Below are 26,000 nucleotides of genomic sequence, written 5' to 3' on the forward strand. Positions count from 1 at the left end.
AGAGGTGTTTGGGACAGGCCCATGTACGTCTTGGGTGACATAAACACACACACACACACACACACACACACACACACACACACACACATGTATATGTATGTGTGTGTGTATAAATATACACACACACACATGTATACATATGGATACACACATACTATATATACAAACACCAGTGGATGCCCTGGTGGATTTAGTATCTCACTGAGCATGGAAGGAACTGGACACCATTGAGCCCATACCCAAATGACCTGATAGGTTTCTGGTCCCCCTGCAAACCGAAAGCACTAGAGTTAAGGGTCCAGTAGCTGATACCATTGTGGTAGCGGCAGCCACTAAGAAAGAGCTGGCAGAAGAAATGGCTAATGTCCATCTGCCTAACAAGGAGGCTAGAGCACCGGACAGGAGTGGGAAGCACGTATATACCTCGGCCACTGTTGCACTGAGTTTGTTGAACTACCTGGCTCATTTTACTCCTTTTTTATTTTACATAGGTTCATAGGTTGGTACTAGGCTAACTGCCCTAGGGCTTATACAAGCCCAGCCATAACAATTCCCTGGCTATTTCCACACTATTTACTTCCCTGGACCCCTGTCTAGCAGGGTGACTGGCATAATCCCCGGGGTGAAGTTCTTCTCCCATCCAATCGTCAAGGTTCCTTTTGAAGAGGGCCAAAGAGGCGCTCTGCTTGACAAGTATGGGCAGTCTCTTCCAGAATCTGGGGAGTCTCTGGGTCAGGAACCTATCCCTGCTGCATGTTTTGTTTATTGTGATGACAAGGTTTAGATCCCTGGAGTGTGTGGCTCTGAGGGATTGGGATTTCTTTAAGTGTAGCATATCCAACAGCTATGGGTTTGACATGGCCTTGTATGTTAAGCAGAGATCGCCTCTGAGTAGACAATATCCGACAGAGTATAGATAGAGTTTTTTAAGGTGGTCAGCATAAGGCATCTGCTTTAGGCTTGTGATTCTTTTAATGAGGTATTTCTGCGGCCTTTCCAGTTGTTGCAGGTGTCTTGAGAGGTAGGTACATACCAAATGGGGCATTGTACTCTATAATGTGTCTAATGATGGATGAGTACAGTGGGACAATGACCTCCTTTTTTCTGGATGAAAAGCCCTTAGAGATGAGGTGTGCCACATAGAAAGATTTCCTGACTGTTGTGGCAATGTGGTTATCTAAGGTGAGACCACTGCCCACCTGTGTCCCTAAGTCTCTTATCACACTTTCGGTGTTTAGTGTACTGCCACCTATGTGGTAATTCACGGGTACATGTTTTTTTCCCAAAGGAGATAACTATACATTTCTTGGCATTGAGCTGGAGGCCATGGCTCTGGCACCAAGCATCTGTTTCTGTAAGGCCCTTTTGTAGAGTATCCACATCATTTGGAGATTCAGTAATGGCTCCCAGTTTGCAGTCATCTGTGAACTTTGTTAGCCAGATTCCCTTAGTATTGGCCTGTACTTCAGTTGATGCCAAACAAGAGTGGTCCCAGGACTGAACCCTGAGGTACTCCACTTGGCTGGAGCTGGATTCGGAGTCACCTACTTTTATAGTGTGGGTTCTGTCAGTAAGCCATTTGTTAACCCAACGAGTGGCGTAGGGATTAATGCTCAACTTAGTAAATTTAACTATGATTCCAGAGTGGGGGATGGTGTCAAAGGCCTTGGCGAGATCCAGATAGGTTGTGCGGACCGCCTTACCCTCGTCCACGGCTCTGGAGACTGATTCAAAGATGCCAGTCAGGTTCAGGAGATGAGATTGACCCTTCATGAACCCAAACTGGGTGGGGTCCAGTGTTAGAAGGTTGCCAATGTCTTTGTTTATAAGTTCCATGATAATACGTTCCATGGCCTTGCAGATCAGGTTCGTCAGACTGATGGGGTGGTGGTTCCTGGGATCCAAGGTGGATCCCCCCTTGTGGAGTGGGATAACTGTAGCTGTGCACCACTCAGTGGGCACGAAGCCTGAGGTGAAGCTATGAATAACCATGACACTTAGGTGAGGTGCCAGTTAATTTTGTAGTTCATGTAGTACACAGCCCGGGATGTCATCTGGTCTCATGGATGCTGTATTCTTAGCTTTGGAGAGTGCATTTATTACCTCTATGGCCGTTGTATCTGGAATTTGGCAGTCTTCCGGTATTGAGATGGGCCATTTAGGGGGTGAGAGGGGGGTGAAGTTGGCACTGAATCGATCTGCCAGGATATTGGCAATATCCTTGGGATCAGTATATTTAATACCATTCTGTTGTAGCTCAGAGTAGATTTGAGCATTGCCATTTAGATTCTTGACATAGTTATAGAATGCCTTGTGGTTGTCTTTGGAATCTTTGGCAATTTTATTTTCTTAACTAGCTTTGGAGGATTTCATGAGGGATCTCAGCTTCTTACTGAGGCTGGTAAGGGAGCTTTTTGCATCCTGGGATTTTCCTCTTTTCTGCAACAGGGATCTGATCAAGCAGCTTTCAGCTTCTGAGTCCATGCCTGCGGAGGAATTTAAGAAAGTTTCTCCCAAGCTGACCACTCTCTCGTCTATTGCCAGCTCATCGATGAGGTTAGTCTCGCTACCATGAAGGGGACTTTGTGAGCAGCCAGTTCAGGAATTTCCCTAAGGAGGCATGACTGGATGCAGCCATGTGCTTTTGCAGAACCTTTTAAGGTGTCGTTCTGAATGCCCCTTATGATGGCTTTTCCCTTTTTGGGCCATCAGTTCGGGACACACTTAACCCACAGTAAAAAGGATAGAAAGGCCCTTTCTGCTGTTGGAACAAAATGTTATACCCCCCCCCCCCCCCCGAAGTCCTTCTCTAGGAACTAACATGGAGGTAAGAAAATGTGGTTTTGCAAATCAAATCTCAAGGACCTTTCCAGGACCCATGCAGGGAATCCTCCTCTAGAGGCAGAGGGGGGGGGGTTGATGGTAGACATGTCTAGAGGCATAGGGGGTCTGCAAAACTAGGGCTTTAGGGAACCTCCTCCTGAAAAGCCCTACCAGCACTCCTGAAGTGCTGCCTGACTGTCCATCTCTGGAGGTAGTCGGGGCTGACTAACTTTGCACTCAGAAGCCTGGACCCAGCTAACTCAGAATCATTGGGTGTTCAGTGTAATATCCAGAGGTTACTGCATCTCATTCTTTCTCTTTCCCACAAATTCCAGAAGCCTTCCCTATGTGCCACCCAGTCAAATGGAACAGGGCAGCACAGGAAATCGAACAACTGTTACAAAGAGAGTCATCCAAGAAGTCCCAACTGAACAGAGAGGAATTCTGAACCTAATCTCGCTTTTCTTGGTACCGAAAAAGACAGGGGGCCTAAGACCCATCTTGGATCTAAGCAAACTAAACAATACATAAAGAAGTTGAGGTTCTATGGTTACGGTTCAGTCCATTCTCTCACTGTTGCACAAGGACGACTGGATGTGCTTGATAGATCTCAAGGATGTATACTATCACATCAAAATAGATGGGTGCTCCAGGAGATATCTGCGCTTCCGTCTGGGAGCCAATCACTACCAATTCAGAGCACTAATCTTTGGGCTCAGAACAGCTTCCTGAGTGTTCAAATGCATGGCAGTGGTATTGGCTCACTTGAGGCTCAAGGGATTCCAGATGTTTCTGTATTTAGATTGGCTCTTACCACAGGGCATCAGCTAATCAAAGCTGGGGGATTACTTAATCCAGTTACCACATTCCCTGGGAATCACCATAAACATAAGCAAATCCAATCTGACTCTGATACAGAACATGGAATTCATAGGTACGCAGCTCAATACAAGGGATCAGATAGCTTCTCTTCCTTCTCACAAGGATAGCTATCCTGAGAAATCAGGTGCAGGAACCGTTAACCCAACAGCCCCCTCGGCTCATTTGATTCAGCAGACCCTAAGGTTTATGTCTGCAGCCATTCTGTTGGCATCTCTAGCCAGATTTTTCATCCAGGTTTTTCAGTGGACGTTAGCGACACAATGGTCCATCCTTTGACAGCCTTTTTCCCTTTGCATCAGGTTGACTCCCATATGCAGGCATCACCTCAGCTGATGGATCCAAACAGATGTCATTCTATGCAGGATCATTCTTGAACAGCCCCTCTATAGCCACTGTGACCACGAACGCTTTCCAGTTTGGGTGGGGATGGGGGCATTGCAGTGGGAATATGGTCCAAGTCACATGGTCCCTCACAGAGACCAGGTTGCATATCAGTGTCCTAGAGATGAGAGCTGTTGTCCTAATGTTGCAAGCCTTTCAGGACATTCTCCCCTTGGGGTCTGTTGCAGTACACACGGACAACATGGCTGTTGTATGGTACATCAACAAACAAGGAGGAACCCGTTCTTACCCCTTTTGCAGGGAGGCCATGAGGGTGTGGGAATGGGCGATATCTTCAGACTGCCTTCTAGTTGCAATGCAAATCCTGGGGGGAAAACAATGATCTGGAGGACAGACTCAGCAGATTGCTTCTGGTTCCACACAAGTGGTCCTTCAGTCAGTGGATCTGGAGGACAGACTCAGCAGATTGCTTCTGGTTCCACACAAGTGGTCCTTCAGTCAGTCAGTGGTGAACATGATCTTCAGCCGTTGGGGTAAACCTTGCTGCGACCTCTTTGCCTCTCCCCTCAACAACAAATGCAGCAAGATCTATCCTCCTTGGATTCTGGAGCCAAGTCAGGATCTCCTTTCTCACCCGTAAGGGATGCAGCATCTGAACTTTGGAGCCCTCAAATTGACAGCTTGGTTTTTCCACTTCCAAACCTAGTGAGACAGTCCAGGCTTACATCCCCTGTCTGAAAAATCCTTCTAACTTCGCAAAAGGCTTTCTCCTGAAAAGTGTACAACAGTAAATGGAAGAGATTTATTTGGGCCTCAAGCAGGAACATCGATCCCTTTTCAGCACCGGTTTCAGATGTTTCGCTATTTCTTACCACCCTTTTTGACAACATTGCTAGTTTCTCCACTATCAAAGTACAGTTAGCTGCTATTTCTCATTTTCATATGGCAAGTCAGTCCCATTCTCTGTTCACCTTTCGACTTTGCAAATCTTTCATGAAAGGTGCTTTGTGTTAAAGCCACCAATTAAGGATCCATTTCTCCCTTTGGACCTCAGTGTTGTGTTACAGGCTTTCACCCAGTGATCTTTCGAACCACCGCTAGTTGAGATATGAAGTTTCTGTCATGGAAAACCGCCCTCTTGGTGGCTTTGACTTCTGCTAAGAGGATTTCTGAATTATAGGCCTTATCTTCCAAACCTCCTTACATTCTTTTTCATCAAGACAGTGTGTCTTTACATACCAGTCCATCTTTTATGCTGAAAGTCACAACCGAAAATAATAATTAATCTATCCATCCAGTTATCAAACCACCTATGGGTCTTTCCACCAGAGCTATGGCTACTTCTGAAGCCTTCTGTTCCAGAACTTCCATTGACATTTGTGCGGCAGCATCTTGGTCTAACAATCATACCTTTGTATCACATTACAAGCTGGATACCATATCCAGGAGCAGGGCCTCTTTCGGTACAATGGTGCTGTGGCATATCCTTCTGTGGGGGCCACCCAGGAATTGCATATCTGGGGATTCTGACCCTATCGTGAGGAGGAATGAAGAAGACAACATAAGATTAAAAAGTTATGTCTTACCATAACTTGGCATCTGTGTTGTCTTCTTTCATTCCTCCCGACTTTTCCCACCCAACCATCTCCCTGCCTCTCTTCTAGAGGAACCTGGATGATGAAGAGACTCTTATGTCCTATGCCTGAGTCTCTTCTGCCATTCCTTTAATGTGTGGATGCTGAATGTTTGGAATTGGCAAACTCTATCGGAGGTACTTGGGTGGATATAGGGCATTATGGGTAAGAGGGAGAAGATTGAGAGTCTCATCCAAGTCTGTAGTATTTCGCCGAGCAAGATCAGACTGTTGGATCCAATAACCTATCATGAGGAGGAATGAAGACAGACAGCACAGATGCCAAGTTATGGTAAGACGCAACTTTTTTTCATTTCCTCACAGCTGAGATTTACTCACAAGACCCAGGGGTATTTGATGCATCCAGTCTCTGACAGCTTCAGCTGATTGCTTGGATGATTCAGGGGATTTTATGCAGCTCTTTCATGAGAATGTACAGAAGGTTCTAAAGGTGGCAAGAAATCTGCTGCTAGGAAATCTTATGTTAACTAGTGAAGAAAATGTTCTAGTTGGTGCCTCACCTGTAACCAGGTCGTATCCAGGATTCTTTTTGTTTCTTAAACATTTGTGTGAGTTACTATCCTAAGCTTGCTTACTGCTTTGGCAGTGGGTATTTATTTGCCATTTCAGCATGTCTGCCTGTGGATTCTTCTCTTCATTTTCGACTTTTTCCGACTTAAGCTGTTCTACAAATAGAATTTTATGTTGATATGAGAGGTCAGCAGTTATTCACTTAGTTGGGATCTTTATTTTTTATTGAGATAGTTATTTTTGTCTGTTTAAACCAGATATTCTGGTTGTTTTTGTTCATTTTTTATTATACTAGCTGGTTTATTGCTACAAAATCTGCATGAGAATTTCTGGGTTGTAACCATTCGTGGTAAGTTAACCCTTTTGTTTTTCCTTGCATATAGGGTTATCTGTAGACAGAATCCTCCATATGTGTCCGTACTACTTTGAGTATACCTTGAATCTAGCCATCTGTCTTCCTTATTTCTGTCAGAATTTGAAAGACAGGGAGAATAGATTCTAAATACACTGGTGATCCTTTTGCAACTCTGGTGATTATTTTGTCCGTACTTTTGAAAATCTGTGCATGTGTGGAATTCTTTTTATGGGACTGGAAAAATTATTTTTATGGGACTGGAAAATGACAATCTGTGACAATTCAGACACTACCAATTGGTTGTTCCTTGCTATATATTTTTTTTTTCCCACCATGGTAAAACGTTTTCAGCCAGGATTAAGGCACATTCTAATCAAGCATTGTTCTTTGATGGCATATTAGAAGGGGATGGACTCAAAGTATTCTAGAGGCAACTACATGGTCATCTGTACATACATTTACAAAGCATTGCATACTGGATACCTTTTCCATGTCTGGCTTTGCCAGGACCATTCTCCTGTGACTCCTGGAGTCTTATCCTTCCCCCACCTGGGTTGGATGAGTGTGGGTAATCAACCCAAATAGCCAAAGGCTACTGCAACAGTGAGAATGGTAAACATAGTACTGTTTAAGTTGCACTTAACACAACAGTAGATTTTTAAATTCTTCACTGCTGCAGTAGTCACATCCACCTTTCGTCTCCTGCTGCTGTGTGTAGTTAGTTGATGAGATAAAAAGTTTGTAATTTGGGGGTTTTAGTATGAGTAGGCTTTCTATTTTTGTTTGGGCAAGAAAGTCTTGAAGTTGTCTAGAATCATGACTGATGATTTCCCTCCAAGAGGCTAGCCAGTCAGCAATCCAAATGTAAGAGCCAGAGCTTTTTGAAGACATGGATGGTTGTTGTATCTTGAGCCGATGCAACCCAAGTAACCAAAGGCTACTACAGCAGGGAGGAATTTGAACATATGCCATTATGGTAAGTGCAACACACTGAAATGTACTTTACATTCATCTAGTATAATCTGTTTATTCTGTAATGGCTGTTTAACAATATTAATTTGCTGAACTGAGTTTTATTATTAACTGAAAGCAGTGAGACACATTTGTATTTTGTTCCTTCCCTTCTAGAAATGCCAAACAAATGCCAGCTGCAGTGATGGATGCTCTGAAAGTTGTTTTCCAGACAGAAGGCCATCTCTCTGCCTCACAGTCTGAACAATATTTCAAGGACCTAGAACGAATGGGACGTATCCAGTGTGAAACATGGTCATAATTTAGCTACAGACGCCTTTATTATTCTATTTCAGAAAACTGGCAATGTCCTGCTGTCCTTATTTATATAAAGAAAATGCCCGTGTTTTGTACAGTTTCACAAGGATTCACGTCGCAGTCTTAGCCCCCCCCCCCCCCCCAAGGGGCTGGTGAGCACTGTTATTGCTGGACTAAGCTTTTTAGCGTTTTTCAGGGTAGGGTATGCTAATTAATTGTTTGAAATCACACAAGTATTAATTTAAAAGCATTTTTATCTATTCTGACTTTTACTGGCCACTTATGTGTGTATATGTTGTACTCCGTACCATTCCTAAACTGTTAAAATATTTCCAGCTATGGTAATCTTTCCCCCATATTTCTAACTGCTCCATAAATAAGAGTATACAAACATTTTATATTCCTTGTGTACTCTGACCTTGCATAATTTATGATACTAGAACCTTGACTGTATCTGTTGCCCTGGATGGAGCTCAGTGAGATGTGATAACTGCTCTTTCCCAGTTTGGTTCCTTCAGTCTTCCTGAAGGCAGGGTGTTTACATAGCAGCATTGGGTATTTATGTCCGTTAGCCTGCAGTGCTGCTGTTGAAAGTTCAAAGTTTGTTGTAGGATCAACATTTTTCCTGTATGAACCACTGCAACTGTGTCTGTTAATTAAGATCGTGTCACAGCTTTGTGTCCATTCCTTGCCTCTAGTTATAGATGAGTGTATAACATCAGGCTTAACTGCAGACACCAATAGTACAAAAATTTGAGAACTTGTTTTAGAAAGATTTTACATGTATATTCCAGTATGTCATAAATATTTTGTACCAGCCCTGTAATCTAGGCAAAGCATTTTACTTCATTGACCGTGTTTTTTTTTTGGCCATTTGGTTTGTCATTACCCTGTGCCATCAGGGGAGACCACCTCAGTGATGCCCATGACTCATTTTAGAGCACTTCCTTATACATTATGTATTGCAGTACTCAGTTTAGAAGCAGATTGCTGCGTGCATTGGGTTTACATACACAAGGTAAACTAGTGCTTTCATAATATTAGTACAAGTCACACTTAGGACAGTTGCAGACTTCAGATGGGCCACTTCATCATGAAAGACAGAACTTTAGACTCTTACAGGTATTGTTCATCAGTGCACTTGCATTCAGTGGTATTTACTATAGTTATTTTGACACGGTTATAAACATTCCTCTGATGTTACTGCCCCTTGAGTATATGTGGTGTAAAATGTATTGATTTACAGTATGCTATGCAGGAGTCAGAAGGGGAGTGTAGATAATTGTTTTTCTTGGAGTTCACAATACTGCGTATATTGTGGTGGTTTGAGGAGTTTTAAATGTCTGGTATCACTTTAGTGGTGGTAACTGCCTGCTGCTTACTGAAATATTTATTTTTCTTTCTTTCTTTTGGTTTATTAACTATGGTAATCTGATTTGGCAGAGCCCATCTTCTAGTGAAGATCAGGGAAGAAAAGGTGCAACAGTCAAGTAATAAACAGTTGCTCAGTTGGCATTAAGGGATAAAGCCCTAACTATGGCTCAAGTGTCCCAAGCTTGAGCAGTGTCTCAGGCACTTGACAGAGTGACGAGGAAGATGGACATGCCTGTATTGCTGGAGGGAACAGTGCTAGATGTCACTTTGTATGCCCTGTTAGAGGCTGTAACTCAGAAATGTTGATTGGGGGGGGGGGCAAGAGAGAGCTGGAAAGGCACGTTTGTGGTTGGGCACAGGTACACATTGCACATAGCTTTTCCTAGCCCATCCCAGTCTACAGGTACACGAGAGCATGTGGGGACTTAAGACTGTAGGAAAATCTGTCATTGTGCAGTTGTTGGTTTATCTGCCATGCCAATTTCCCTTGCTTGCCCGGTGGGGAATCTAGCCCTTGGAACCTGCATGGAGGAGACAGCCCCCCCCCCCCCAAAGAGCAGGACTTCTGGAAAGGAGACCCTACCAGCAAAAACATCAGGGATCCTCTGGGACGGAATTTGGAGGGAGAAGCATTGGACTGGCATTCTGAGCGTAATAGTGATCTGTTTGGTAAGAAATTAAGTGCAATAAATAAAACAGCATGCAGTTAACACTCCACTCTGTAACAGCCATTCATTTCATGCCAGCAAACAGGTTTTGCTTAATCTTCAGTTTCTTTCTATTTAGACTGTGTTAAATGACAGCAAAGTCAAAGCTCAAACCAGCAAGCTGGCTCCATTTTTGAGGCGCCGAACACTGCTTTTGTTTCTTTTTAATACAAAGAACATTGTCTCGTTTCTCTTGGGATGGTATTGCACTTTATAAGTAGGTACCCTGGGATTTGCTGTCTTCTTTTAAGAGTTGTGGGAAATGAACAGTGGGTTATGATGCATAGCACCATAAATTGAGCTGATAGATCTGTAGTACCATGCATCCACAAAAGACAATTTTCTCTTCTCTCAGGTGTTAAGAATACAAGTATAAACTGGTGAGCACTGTTTTTCCCTCTGTTTTTCTGTGAATAAAACAAAAACCTCAGTAAATTTACAGGTGTTAATAGATGTCAAATAGAATCTTAAAACTGTACCATCACCCTATCCAGTAAAAAAGTTCCAAAAGCCTTTTAATAAAAATTAAAAAAAAGTAAAATGATTGAGTGCTTTGGTTTTAGGGATCAGACTTTATCAAAACTGACTTGATAGTGCATATTTTTGGCATTGTGTTGTGTTAACTAAGACAAGTATTCTCATAGGGAGAATTTTTCTATAATTGTTTCAAGGGAAAAAAATCATGCTTTCTGCATAAAGTAGCAAGTTTATTATACTACTGAAAAGCTGTTGAGCTAGAGTTGAGGGTGCAGGTAAGTGCATTTTTTATGGTTTTCTTTATCCTGATGTCTTGCTCTTCCATCTGATTCTGTAGTTTCATACATGGAACATGGAATAGACATCAGTATATTGGCATTAGAAGAACAAACTCAACACCGTTAAGAAATAGATTAATACCAACACAAGGACTGTAGTGCTTTCAGTTTGGTTTGTGGTGCACAGTTTGCAAAACTGCAGAATGTTAATATGTTTTGCATTTCCCAAGGATATTGCTATGCTATTCTGCAGCTGTTACAGGATTACTCATATTTTCCTAGTTGCAGAAGAAGTATGTAAAATACATTATTATAAATGTTATTGCTTCTTTGTCTAAACAAGTGTCCAAGTTGTGTCGCAAGCTTATAAAATTTTGCTTCAAATAAGTGAAACTTCTACCGTGAGTACAGAATGCATATTATTTCTAAAGTAGTAACATCGGGTTCCTATCGCATGATCGAAAATTGTAAACGGTGAACGTGTATTGAGCGAACCTGATTGGTCCGGCTTCTGTATTCCGACTTCTAAAGTTGAAGATGTCCTCAGATAAGTACCCCGTTGGGCTCCCTTTTTTCTTGCTTTAACGAATGTCCAAGAAATTTAATAACTGTCTTGCCTGTGGAAAACAGATTCCACATCATGATGATCATACAAAAACATAAAACAATAAAATTCTAGAACAAATTAATGACATGAGGGAAGAATTTATTAATAATGGGTACCCAAGAAATGAGGTGAACAAGGTTTATGATGAAACATTACAGAAAAGGAAAAGCCTCTATAGTCCTGTTTTTGGCTCTATTCAAAATCAAGAGGTTGAGCAGGCGTCACAACAAAATAGAGATGAGTTAAATAGTGATAAAACATTAAGATTTGTTACCTCGTTCAATGGAATGAAGTATGTAAAATTATACAAAAAAATTGGGTAATATTAATGGCAATGCCAGAGTTGAAGGCTATACTTGGCCCGACACCTAAGTTTGCCTTTAGGAATGGGCAAACACTTAAGCAAATACTTTGCTATAAGGATTTTGGGAATGAAATGAAGTGTCCACGTACTAAGATAGGAACGTATAAGTGTTATAAATGTACCTGTTGTGCTGATATTTATGAAGGGATGGGTAGTTTCCAGCACCCTGTAACCAAAGAAAATTTTGTTATTAAATGTAGTGCTGATTGCGCTACGACTAAGCTGGTTTATCTTGCTACCTGTATACAATGCAATGCATTCTATATAGGTAAAACTATTAGAAAGTTAAAAGATAGAATAATAGAGCATAAATCAGAAATTAAAAGAAAAGTTGAAACTAATGGGCTATATAGGCATATAATGGTATATAACTCACATTCTTTTAAATTTAGATGTATTTATGTGTTGAGTATGGGAATGAGAGGGGGTGATGTGGATAATTTACTGCAACTGAAAGAGTATGAATGGATAGTAGGGTTGCAGGCAGATAAATTACCCGGATTAAGTAGTAAAGTGAGTTTGAAGCCAATATTGGTTAAAAGGCAGAGAGAGAATGTATAATATTATATTCTATGTAACTCATATGTATAGTTTTAAATGTCTATGCATTTTTAATCAAGCATTATTTTAATGTGACATATTAATTCATGCTTTTATTGTTTTATGTTTTTGTATGGCTGGTTTGTTCATGTGACTGAAGTGATCTCTACTTTTAAAGGTGATGATTAGACATTGTGATGTATGCTGATGAAGGGTGTAGACCTGAAAGCTTCATATTAAACTTCAACGTTTGGTGATTGCAGAGTGTTTACTAAAGATAGTATCCCAAGGCTACAAGTTCTCCTTTCACACCTTCCCGGTCCTCCAAGGTACCCAGATATGCCCCAACAAGTTTCTTCCTTGCTAAACCTGGGAGCAATAGAGCCAGTTCCTGCACTTGCATATAGGCCAGGGTTTTTACTCAAGACTTTTCCTGGTCCCCAAAAAAGGGGGCACCTTGTGCCCTATTCTGGATTTGTCCATTCCAAACACCTATCTTGCGATTCCCAAATTCAAAATGCTCACTCTTCAGCAGTTGCTGCTAATGCTGGCCAAGGATTCCTGGCTGGTGACTTTGGATCTAAAAGAAGCTTACTTGCACGTCCCTATCAGGGAAAGCTGCAGGCAGTTCCTTCGTCTCAGGGTGGGGAACAGGCACTTCCAATTATCTGCACTGCCCTTTGGCTTATCTACTGCTCCCAGAGTTTTTATCAAATGTCTGGCTCCAGTCATTGCCTTTTGCAGGCAAAGAAACATTCACATTTACTCTTACTTGTATGATTGCTTTATTCAAGCAAACTCTCCAGAGCAACTTCTAAAGGATTTGGACTTTGTAAAGAACCTTCTCACCTTTTTCTGCTACACAATCAACGAAAAGAAGTCAAAAGTGGTACTCACCAGGGAGATTGTATTCCTGGGAGCTAGTCTGAATACAGCCGTCCAGATGGTATTCCTCCCTCAAGGGAAATCAGATGGATCTTTAGAATTACTTCAAGAACTTGGCAAGCTTGACCCAGCTCTCTGCAGGGAAATTCCTACAAGCCCTGGGGTTCAAGGCTTCGTGTATTCTGATGATTCCATATGCCAGACTGCATATGAGGAAAATACAATGGTACCTCAAAAACCTTTGGTGTCAACGCACTCTGGATTTAGACTTGATTCTTCCTCTGATTCCCTGCCTGCAGACGGAGTTCCTTTGGTGGGCAATGGCCTCTGCACAGAACAAAGGCCTACCTTTCTGTCCACCTCCTGCCAGCCAGACTCTCACCATGGATGCCTCAGACTACGCTTGGGGAGCACATCTAGAGGGCACATGCATTCAGGGAGTTGGGGCTTATCAACAAGCTCAGTTGCACATAAATCTGAAGGAAATGATGGCAGTTCAGCAGGCCTTGATGGCTTTCGAGCATCTTCTCTCTCTTGGTACTCTTCTAGTTCGGACAGACCACACAACAATCATGTGGTACATCAGCAAGCACGGAGGGACTCACTCTTACCCCCTGTGCAGACAAAGCTCATGGCAGCTTCTTTGGGCATTCATCTGATAGCCCAGTTTCTTCCAGAAAGGCTCAACACATTGGCAGACTGGTTGAGCAGGCAGGTCCTGGATCCTAAAAGCAGAAAATGTAACCAAACCAAGTAACAAAAATCCAGACCAAGAAGCAGAACAGCCAACGAGTGATTAGTAGAAGTCTAATCCTTTATTTCAGACAAACAGTAACACCAGTAACACAAGCGCTTTCGCTCATAAAATTCTGAGCTTTTTCAAGTAATGACACTGTGTTTTAACAGATAGCTTATATACTTTAACAGCCTTTCCATTAATTGGAAAACCTTGCTGTTAATTAATGGTTTAAAGTGAACTTGTTCTCTTTTGTTCATAAGTTCTTATTTAAAACAACATAAAATTCAATTACTTTTTAAAAATAAAGAATAAAAACATATTCCATGTACCAGGTAACTATTATCATAGTAGACCTGGGACAATTTAAAATAAAATTCAGCACAATAACATACTGAGTAACCCAGATATACACATTAAGTAATTCTAAAGTGCTTGAGTACAGTGAAGGACAATCCAATAGAAACGGTACTTAAAAACATAACTTCCCTATTGAATTCAATATTCGTAAACATATAACTTGCAGTTATACCAAAACACTAACTGTTTTATACTGATTTCAGTATTTTAAGGACTCTTATTAATTGTGTATATAAATTCCCTAAATACTAAAGCATTACTTAATAACAATATCCCTTAAAGCAATAGTCAGAAAATATACGCGTAACTTGTATCCGTTTCCAAAAATTAAATACAATAATCATGAACAATGGATATAGGAGACTATAATCTTGCTCTCCTTAGTTTCAGCACAGATTTAATACTGATAGTGCCATTTAAACCGGGAGGTCTCCCTGCGTCTAGCCTTAGTTGCCAAATAAGTTCTCGATATTCTAGGGTCAATTCCCAGTCACCACCCCTAGCGTCCAAATCAACTTGTTCAAGAACTGTAAACTTTAAGTTGATGTTTGGACAGCTAAGAGAATGCTTAAAAAAGACATTAGATTCTTTCCTTTTAGTTGTATCATAAAGATGCTCATAGATACGCTTTCAGAGCTCCCTTTCCATCTTTCCTACGTAAAAACTAGTGCATGTGGTGCAGAACCCTAAGTATACCACCCCTTTTGTGCCACATGTGTAATGAGCCCTGTGGATGAATTTTAAACCTCCTAGATGGAATGTATAGAAATGTATCATTTAAGATAGTGTGACATTGACTACAAGCACCACACCTGTAAGTCCCCACCCGTGGTTGCTTAACCTTCCTGTTGACCTTTGGTTTCTTCTCAAACATCTCCTTGAAGTTGACACCCCTTTTCCTTACAAAACTAGGTCTTGAGGGCAAAACATGCTTGAAATCCTCATAAAGGGAAAGAACCGGCCAGTATTTTGTAATTGTTTCTTCTATTTCCCTTGAATCGGAGGAAAAGGTATAAACAAAGCTATTCCCAGTAATGTTGGTAATACTGGGTGCTGGCCTAGATGGCATTTCTGCTCCTTTACCCAGAATGGGTGCATATGCAGTGTCTCTGAGTACTGACCTCATCGGCCAAGGTCTTAAAAAGATCCAAGGTCCTGGATCCTCATGAGTGACAACTAAACAAGACCATCTTCCATTGCATCATTCAGCGTTGGGGCACTCCCCAGGTGGATCTCTTTTTTTTTTTTCTCCAACCAACCACCTTCTTCCAACCTTTTGCACCAGGGATCATCACGACAAAGCTTGGAAAGTAGATGCTCTGTCCTTTCCCCTGGGCACTGCTATAGGTCTATGCATTCCCTCTTCTGCCTCTTCTTCCCAGAGTGCTGTTAAAGATAAGGGGTGAAAAAGCAAGGGCCATCATCATAGCTCCAGACTGGCCCAGGCAGCATTGGTATCCACTTCTTCACAGTCTCTCCCAGTCTCAGTCTTGGCATCTTCCCCTGATACCAGATCTTATGGTTCAGGATGGAGGAAAGATTCTGCATCCTCACCTTCAGACTCTGCATTTGATTGCCTGGCTCATAATTTAAACCTTTCTCAACAGGTGGTTGAGGTCCTTCGTGAGGCCAGGAGGCCTAGCACTAGGAAATCTTATGCAGATAAGTGGAAAAGATTCTCCATTTGGATGCAGACTAGAGGAGAAGACCCATCTCAACCTACTCTTCTTCTATTTCTTGATTATCTGGCAGGTTTACTTAATGGCGGACTTTCCTTCTCTTCTATCAAGATTCATGCTTCAGCTATTTCTGCTCACTGTTCCTTTGAACAACCCATTTTCTCTCATTCCCTGATGAAACGGTTCCTATTATCCTAGTAGCAATTTAAAGCCTCCCAGAAAGGCACCTCCTCCTGGTTGGGATCTTAATTTTGTACTTGAAAAACTTACTCTGCCTCCCTTTGAGCCTGCTGCCTCAGCAGATTTGAAGTTTCTCTCCTGGAAAATTGAATTTCTTTTGGCCATTACTTCAGCTAGAAGAGTGTCTGCGCTGCAGGCCTTAATGGCAGTAGAGCCTTTTATCACTTTCCATGTGGATTGGGTTTCTCTTAGGACTAATCCTTCTTTTATGCCTAAGGTGGTTTCTAGCCTGACTCTTAACCAGTCTATCCACCAGCCTACCTTCCTTCCTAATCCTCAGAATAGAGGGGAAAGATTGCTGCATTCACTAGACGTGCATAGGCAACTTAGAATTTACCTGGATAGGACTAAACCTTTTCGAAAGTCAGATCAGTTGGTCAGTTTTGCTCCTGGAGCCCAAGGCAAAGCAATTTCTAAGCAGACTATTTCTAAGTGGATTGCTCATTATATTCACTTTTGTTACAGCATGGCAAGGTTCCTCCTCAGGGTATTGGGACCCATTCTACTAGAGCTACCTCTAACTCAGCAGCTTTTCTTAGAGGTGTACCTACTAAGGCCATCCTGGAAGCAGCTACCTGGACTTCTGTCCACACTTTCACCGAACATTACAATTTGCCCTTGTTTTCCAAGTCCAGGGCTGGTTTTGCCACTGCAGTGTTGCAGGGCATTCTTACCAACCATTAGTCAGTGGTGTTCCTCCTCCCTTTTTGTTTTTTCCTGGGCTTTGGGAATCAACCCATTTGTAAGGCCTGCAACATTGAAACACCAACATAGTACAGTTGTGTACACTTACCATAAATGTAGATGTTCAAGTGTATTCACTGTTGAAGTCCTGGTTTCCCCCCCTTCCATTCCCCCTTTTTTCCTGGGGCACAGACTGGATTTTTTCTTTACTTGGTCTTACTTTTTTGGGGGGCTCCTGACACAGTTATGGCAAGAAAAACTGAGGAAATGACGTCTGCTGCCTGCCTTTGTACCTGATGTCCTGGCGTCAGGCTTAATCCAGAGGCAGCCGATGTCCTATACCATGGACTTTGGTATTCTGGCCGACTGCGGGCTACCAGGAGTCGGATAACCAATTTGTTTGGACTGCAACAGTGAATATACTCTAACATCTACATTTATGGTAAGTGTACACAACTGTACTTTTACATATGTTAATGACTGGACTGGTGAACTAAATTATGTAAGACAAGGAGCAAATAGAACACATTTAGGAAAGGATGCGTCTATTGCTTGTAAAGTTCACTCAACCCTTTTGAAACAAGACAGAGTCCCTGACAACTTTGGAATTCAGGATAAACATATTCAGTGTGTTTAGAAGGGAAAAAAAACAAAGAAAGGAAGAAGTTCACAACAAATAGCAATGAAGAAAAAGAAACTGATAAATGCCTGTAGTAGAGAGAATACATACTAAAAAGGACACTACCATGCTATGTAAAGCACACATTACAGGGAATAACATTTTTCTATTAGAAAATCCAGACTACAGAAAAAGGCAGCTTATTTCCAAAAGAAAAGGTAGAAAAAGAGTCAAGGGGCAAGTGAAAAGGAAGAAAGAAAAAGAGTCAAGGGGCAAGTGAAAAGGAAGAAAGAAAAAGAGTCAAGGGGCAAGTGAAAAGGAAGAAAGAAAAAGAGTCAAGGGGCAAGTGAAAAGGAAGAAGGAAAGAGTCAAGGGGCAAGTGAAAAGTAAAAAGGAAAGAGTCAAGGGGCAAGTGAAAGAAAGAAGGAAAGAGGCAAGGGGCAAGTGAAAAGGAAGAAGGAAAGAGTCAAGGGGCAAGTGAAAAGGAAGAAGGAAAGAGTCAAGGGGCAAGTGAAAAGGAAGAAGGAAAGAGTCAAGGGGCAAGTGAAAAGGAAGAAGGAAAGAGTCAAGGGGCAAGTGAAAAGGAAGAAGGAAAGAGTCAAGGGGCAAGTGAAAAGGAAGAAGGAAAGAGTCAAGGGACAAGTGAAAAGGAAGAAGGAAAGAGTCAAGGGGCAAGTGAAAAGGAAGAAGGAAAGAGTCAAGGGGCAAGTGAAAAGGAAGAAGGAAAGAGTCAAGGGGCAAGATACACTGACAACATGGTTCAAACTGTGGACATACAAAGCCAGCTGGATGAGAATTGTATGTTTGCAAATTTAATATGCAATGAATACAGTGGGATAAATAAGAGCAATGGTGATTATCACTCCTTTGTAACAGGTGATAGAGCAGATATCACTGTATTAGAAGGTGAAGATTCTTCAGCTCTGGTCAGAAAATATATTTTTGAAACTGGAGATTCAATTATTAGAGGAACTGATGCTTACATATGCAGAGAAGATAATGAACATCAAATTGTCATGCTTGCTAGGAGCAAAAATAGAGGATGTGAGGCAGGCCTTGTAATTCCTTAATGTAAGGAGGTACATATCTGTTTTTATTCATGTTGCTACAAGTGATCTCATCCACAAGGACTCTGTTAGGGAACCCTGTTATCTAGTACAGCCTGTACTGGTGTTAGGATGTATTTTTCACAAATCACATACAGAAAGGAAAGAAAGTCAGGAATGAAAATATTTTGGGGTAAATACCTACATGAAAAAATGTCCCCTTTTTAAAAATGGAAACGTGTAGAGCTTCCAAGCCTAATTTTGGGCACACTTATTTATCAAGGTAAGGGAAGAGAATTTTTGTAATCGATATTTTGCAAAATTTGACAAACACCAGGCAGGATTTTTGTCAGGTCGAAAATTTTAACAGTTCACAGATAGCAACATCTGATGCATCTCCGATGGTTGTTAATGCCAGGATCATTAATGTTTTTTGGAAAATTTGCTGCAGTCCATAAGATTGATATTTGTGAAACATGGTTAAAGAACAATGACTGGACACCAGCTCTGTCAGGGGTTTATGTTTTTACTGTAACAGACATTTTAACAAAAAATCAGGTGGAGTTATGATGGGGATTAAAGATAGTTGAGACCTGTGATTATTACATGTTCAGTGATAACACCAGTACTGTAGAATGTGTAACTGTGACAGACAGTCCCGGAATATGTAACAATTGTTAGTGTGTATAGACCACCAAAGTCACGTGCTGATTAACTAGAGGAATTCATACATTTCTTGCATGAAGCACAGCAAGGAAGAATAGTAGTAGTTAGGGACTTAAATTTACCAGAAACTGACTGGAGTAATATTGATTCAACAACATTAGTAAGGAAATTATTCATGTGTTGAGGAACAGTTGCTTCAGACTGTAAAAAACCTGTCAGGGAAAGGAACATACTGTTTGTGTTCCTAAAGAATTTACCTTTACTTAAGTCAAGTTTTACCACCATTGATATGCAGTGAGCATGAGATTAGAAAGGTTTATTTGTTGCTAGATAATTCTAACAAACTAAAATCTAAAGCAATGCACAGAAGATTAATTACAGGTTATATGGAAATGAGAGTCACGATGTAAAACTAATTGCAGTGATGCGCTCAGTGGAAAAACTAATGAAGGAATATGGAAAGTTTTAAAGAGAAATTGCAAAAAATCAAAAAATGGTTAACAGCAGGATTTAGGTATACAGCATCAGGGGGAAATATTTTCATAAGAACAAGCTAACCTGATTAAGGTGAGAGACAAATATAAGAAATGGAAAATATGTCTAACTACAACTTTGAAAACTGAAATAAACAAGCTGGACAAACAAATTAAGCATATTGTGAGACAAGATCAAGAAAATTTTGAAGATTTTTTTATAATCATATTGAGCATAATAGGAAATCATTTTATAGATATATAAGATGTGGAAGGAATAAATATTTCATTGATAAACTATATGTATATTCTAAAATTTATTCTCAGATGCAACAGATTGTAGAGATATTAACAACATCTTATGCAAAACTGTTTGGCTCCAAAAAGGGGGTGGGGTGATAAGTTGTTCTTGTGATATCCAGGTAACCTCAGATACTGGAGTCGGAGTGTATTGAAAAAGAACTGTGCAAACTGGATCCAAGCAAAGCACTGATAGTAGATGGCATTGGTAATAATGACCTGTGAACACTTCAGCAAGAACTTACAGTACCTAAGAGAAATACAATCAAAAGAATCTGAACATGGAAAACTGTGCAATATAAAAATTAAGAAGACAAAGAGGAAAAGTAGTAAAGTAGATCAGTAATGGTGAAGTTCATGAAATAGAAACTGAGGATGTTTTTCATGTATCACTGTTGCAGTCATCACATTTGGGTTATCCCTGCCAGGGTAGCCCTCGGCCAGCCCAAATACCATAGACTTAGTATTTCTGCGTCAGTTGCTGTCACTTAAGGACAGACGTCAGGTCATCATTGGTATAAAGGAAGGCATCCGACACCATTACATCAGTCTTTCTTGCCATGGAGCCCAAAGCAGAAGCAGTTCACAGGAGTGCCGGTCAGCCGCTACCTGAATTTCATTTCTGGATTTAAGTTGAAGTCTTCGAAAGCTAAGTATCCCGTTGGGGATCCTTTTTTTTTTTTTGCACTAACCGATGTCAGGAAAAAGTTAATAATTGTCTCGCCTGTGGAAAGCAAATACCACACCGGGACTTCCATTCTTACTGCGTCACTTGTCTAGGCCCAGACCATAACGTCCCTCTTTGCCTCTTCTGTGTTCTCTTTAATGCTAGAACTGTCTGTCGTCTGGCCCTTATTGTAGTAGATATTTCCGTTTACAGTCCTCGAATTCTCATGTGGCTTTGGTAAGCCATCCGACAGCAGATCTTTTGAAAAAACATAAAGATAGACAGAGACTGCACAGGACCAAACCTTCCGATGACGCTTCCGTTAAGCTGGTCGTCAATCCTCCAGAACTCGGTGAGAAACTTTCGCAGACCCTGATGCCCGCTTCAGTTAATTTGCAGGCCGCTACCGAGACCCTTTCGGAGTCTGGTATGCCAAAGAACTGTTCTTCATTTAAGTATCCTGCGGTCGTCTCTACCTTGGATCGGTCTAGAGCCACTGTGCAGGCACCGGCTTCCAAGGAAGCCCTTCACAACACCAAAACCTGACTGTCTTCTTTTGCGACTACCATTCCTTGGAAACCAACCAAGTTTCTCAGGCTCAGGGGTCGAACCACACCCAAGAAACTGACTGCCCATTCTCGGGCGCCTGCTCCCTTGCCTCAGTCTCAAATGCTTAAAATGGCAGAAGACCTTATTATGCAGATTAGGGGCCAATCCATTCCCTCCAAAAGGAAAAGAGGTCCGTCTCCAGTAGTTTTGTCTGAACAAGACTCAGATGAATCCAATGCATTTGAGTATGAAGACATGCAGCCACTCTCCACTTATGAGGATTCTGATGCAGAGGAATGCATTCCTTCAGCCTCCTCCCCCCCCCCCCCAGAGGATTTTTTTTTGGGGGGGAAACCCTGCATATATTAAGGTAGCATTTCCAATGGGAGAGTAAAGACTGCCCACAGTCAAAAGAGAGACTCGGAGTTCTTGGACCTTCCACAACACAGGCCCTTAGCCATCCCCCCAGTCTTAGATGTGGTAGATGATGTCTTTCTTGAATCCAGCTTGACTCCAGACGCCCTTCCACCTACTCCCAAAAAACCAGACTGGTACTACAGAGTCCCTGACTCTCACAAATATCTTTTTAAATAATTCTTCATGCTGACCCTGAGGTAATTACTCAGGGACCTAAAGGGATTAAAGCAACCTCCACTAAGAATCCCACCCCCTCAGACAGCGATTCCCAAGCACTGAACAGATGGGGTAAAAAAAGTATACACCTCAGCTTCTCTTGCTGTCATGACACTAAATTGTCAGTTCCACGTGCTTAAGTATCAGCAGTATACGTTGGAACTCCTTAAACAAAAAATGTCCTCCTTTCCTGCATGGGCAGAATCTAAAGATTTACAGGACTTAATGCATTCTGCTGGTCAAGAAACTAAACACACTTTGCACTGTGGTTTTGATGCCCTTGAAGCTTCTTGCAGGGCAGCAGTCACCAGATTTGTCATTAGAAGACATGCATGGCTTAAGAAACAACCCCTGCCAGACCACGTCAAATCAAAAAATTTGGATGCACCCTTGCACAAAGAAAACTTGTTGGGCACTAAAGCAGAAGAGGTTTTAAAAAAGATGGGAAGAAAAAGCAAAATCTATGCAGACTGTTAAAAATTTTTTACAGGTCCAGCCCCCTAGGTTCAGCAGGCATTTCCCCCGAAGCACTGGTCCTTTCCTGCACCGAGTAGACAGGGAGAGCCTAGGTCCCATGGAAACAGATCCCCCAGACAGCAGCCCCAGGGGTTGCAGAGATCCAAGCAGTGGATTACCTCCACTTCAAAACCAGGGACTTCTAAGCCACTCCCTTATGATAAGAACTCACAATGACTTGCCCCTTCCCAACCACACCTCTGCCCACCCTTACATACCCCTAGGAGGAAAACTATCTCTTCACTCAAGCACCTGGGCCACCATTACCAAGGACCAATGGGTTCTGAACATCTTGTCTCAAGGGTACAAATTCTTCTTCCACACCCTTCCAATCCCAAAAGAGTTCCCAGATCTGCCACCAAATCGGTGGGCAGAGGCTCAAAAACAAATCCTTTCCCTGCTGTCTTTGGGGCTGTAGAGCACATTCCTGCAGAACAGATAGGCCAAGACTTCTGCTCCAGACATTTTCTGGTGCCTAGGAAAGAGGGCACCTGGCACCCCATCCTCGATCTTTCCATTCTAAACACCTTTCTGGTGATCCCAAAATTCAAAATGCTTACCCTCCAACAGCTGCTACCCATGCTCTCCAAGGACGCCTGGCCAGCTACCCTTGACCTGAAAGAGGCTTACCTCCACATGTCTTTCAGGGAGCCCTGCGGAAAATATCTCTGCTTCAGGGCAGGATCTCAGCACTTTCAGTTCTCTGCACTTCCCTTTGGCTTATCTACTGCTCCTAGAGTTTTCAGAAAATGCCTGGCTCCAGCCATTGCCTTTTACAGACAAAGAAATATTCAGACTTACCTCTACTTGGACGACTGTCTTATTCAGGCAGACAGCCAGGAAAAGCTGCTCAAAGACCTGGCCTTTGTAAAGGATCTACTAAACCTCCCTATGGTACACAATCAATGAAAAGAAATCTGAACATGCACCCACCAAAAGGATAATCTTCCTGGGAGCAAGTCTGGACACAGCATCCCAGATGGCATTCCTTACACCAGCAAAACAAATTTTCCTATCCACTTACTTCTCTCAACTGCCACCAGGCCCCAGCTTTCTGCAAGGAAAATCCTGTGAGCCCTGGGGTTTATGGCCTCTTGCATACTCCTCATTCCATATGCCAGACTGCATATGAGGAAAATTCAATGGTACCTGAAGAGCCTTTGGTGTCAACACACTCAGGATCTGGAAACTCTCTATAATTCCTTGCCTAAGGAAGACATTTCTTTGGTGGGCAACAGCATGCTCCCACAACAAGGGACTGCCCTTCTCTCCACTCCCTGCCACCCAGACCCTCACCACAGATGCATCAGAATACGCTTGGGGTGCACACCTGGACGGCAGGTACATACATGGCCAATGGGAACCCCCAACAACTCCCTCTGCACATCAGTCTAAAAGAGATGGCTGTGCAGCCGGCCTTAATAAGTTTCAAAGACCTTTTTTCTCCAGAGGTTCACCTGATCAAGACCTACAACACCACTGTGAATGTGGTACATCAACAAGCAGGGAGGGACATACTCCTACCCACTGTACAGGCTAGCCATGACCTTTTGGTCCACAGCCTCTTCCTTGCAAATGCACCTGTTAGCTCAATACCTGCCAGGCTGTCAACTCCCTGGCAGACCAATTAAGCAGACAGATGTTGCTGCCCCACGAATAGCAGCTCAACAGAAGCACTTTCTTCCTATAATTACTCAGAAATGGGGAACCCCGGAGGTCGACCTCTTCGCCTCCCCCACCAACCACCAACTCTGCAAGGACCAGAGAACATCACTGCATGGCTTGGAAATTGGATGCCCTGTCCTTCCCCTGGGTAAACCTCTCTGTCTATGCCTTTCCTCCCCTGCCTCTCATTCAAAGGATACTGCACAAAATAAGGGAGGAAAAAACAAGGACAATTCTCATAGCTCCAGACTTATCCAGACAGCACTGGTACCCCTTGCTGCACAGTCTATCCCCACTGCCTCCATGGAATCTTCCTCAGATTCCAAAACTGCTAACCCAGAGGGAAGGGAAACTCATGCACCCCAATTGCAAACACCCAGTTTGGCAGCTTGGCTTATACCCTAGCCCCTGACCAATCTGCCATCCTCAGTAAACAGGTTTTGGATGTTATCCGAGAGGCCAGATGCCTAAGCACCAGAAAGTCTTATGCAGATAAATGGAAATGGTTCTGCACCTGGATCCAGGTTAAGGGTGCCCAGCATGTCACAGCCTCCCATCCCTCTCATCCTGGATTACTTTGCTGACCTGCTGCACAGTGGCCTCTCATTCTCCTCTTTAAAAATTCATACCTCTGCTATTTCTGCTCACTTTCCCACTGAGCATCCTCTGTTTTCCCACCCTCCGATTACAGTTCCTCAAAGGGACTCGCAACTTGAGGCCCGCCCAGAAGGGCACTAACACCACCTTGGGACCTTAACTTTGTCTTGAAAAAGCTCACCCTGCCCACCTTCAAACCAGCTTCTTCTGCAGAGCTAAAATTTCTCTCATGGAAGATGGCATTCCTCCTGGCCATCACTTCAGCCAGAAGAGTGTCTGAGCTACAAGCACTCATGGCTGTGGAACCCTTTATCATATTCCATGCAGACAGGGTATTCCTCAGAACTAATCCATCCATCATGCCCAAGGTGGTGTCCAGTGTGGCTCTCAACCAATCCATTCATTTACCCACCTGCATCTATTTCTGCTACAAACAGCATGGCAGGACACACTCCACCAGAACAGCCTCCACTTCTGCGCCTTTCTTTGGAGTCCCCACCAGGGAGGCTGCCACCTGGATATCTGTTCATACTTTTACCAAGCATTGCCACCTGCCTCTCTTCTCGAAATCCAGGGCAGGGTTTGGCTCTGCCGTCTTACAAGGCATGCTAGCCAGCCCCTAGCTTCCTGGACTGCCTCCACCCATTTTCTTCAGCTTTGAGAATCTACCCAGATGTAATGACTGCAACACTGAAACACAAAGAACGTAGTACAGTTGTGTACACTTACCTTAAATGTAGATGTTCGAGTGTATTCACTGTTGCAGTCCTGGATGTTCATCGTGTTTCACTGTTGCAGTCATAACTGTAGGGTGCTCCTGCCGTCAGGCAGCCTGAAGTCGGCCAGAATCCCAAAGTCTGGGTCCGGCGTCGGCTGTACAAGCCAGTACCCTGACGTCAGTACGCTCTGGTACATAGCCCTCAGCCGACGCCATCTTCTCCAGTCTTTCTTGCCGTGCGGTGGAAAGCAGCTCGCAAGTCGTTGGCTGGCGATTTTCGAACAGCGTTTTTGGTTGTTGTCGGTCCGAAGTTCTTACTTCTCTTCTTGGGGAATCTTTTTCTTGTTCCTCCGATGTCAGAAAAAGTTAATAATTGTATTACGTGTGGAAAACAAATACCTCATAAAGATTTCCACTCTTACTGTCTACCTTGCTTAGGCCCTGACCACGACGTTTCTTGTTGTCGGTTCTGTGCCAGGTTTAATTCTCGTACTATCAAACGCAGGTACGACTGGGCTCCGAATTACTTTGGCAGACGCTTCAATTATAGAATGTCGTCGGACACTACCGGAATTCAAAAGAAGCGCAAAGACAAGGACAGGCCTCCGAGGTCCAAACAGGACTCGTTGCAGCTGGAGCCAGCGTCCGGTTCGGCTGTCATCAGTGAGGTGCTTTTGCAGCCCCTGTCGTCCGCCACTTCTGAACCGATGGCCGATACGGACTCCCATGGGGAGCCATCAAGGCCTTCTATTTTATCTGCTGCAGGACCTTCGGACGTCGCTCCA

General features: G+C 42.8%; 1 protein-coding gene across 1 annotated transcript in view; it reads left to right on the forward strand.

Moving 5' to 3' along the window:
- The window catches only part of NDOR1 (NADPH dependent diflavin oxidoreductase 1), a gene marked incomplete in the record, with an annotated part of 478,408 nt that extends 467,951 nt beyond the window's left edge, over window positions 1-10,457 (forward strand). The window contains 1 exon segment of the mRNA XM_044058525.1: window positions 7,695-10,457. Coding sequence (XP_043914460.1) covers window positions 7,695-7,839 — 145 coding nt within the window.
- Between the last annotated feature and the right edge of the window lie 15,543 nt (window positions 10,458-26,000).

The sequence above is a fragment of the Protopterus annectens genome, chromosome 16.part0 (assembly GCF_019279795.1).
Source record: "Protopterus annectens isolate FY-2018-M chromosome 16.part0, PAN1.0, whole genome shotgun sequence".
Lineage (NCBI taxonomy): Eukaryota > Metazoa > Chordata > Ceratodontiformes > Protopteridae > Protopterus > Protopterus annectens.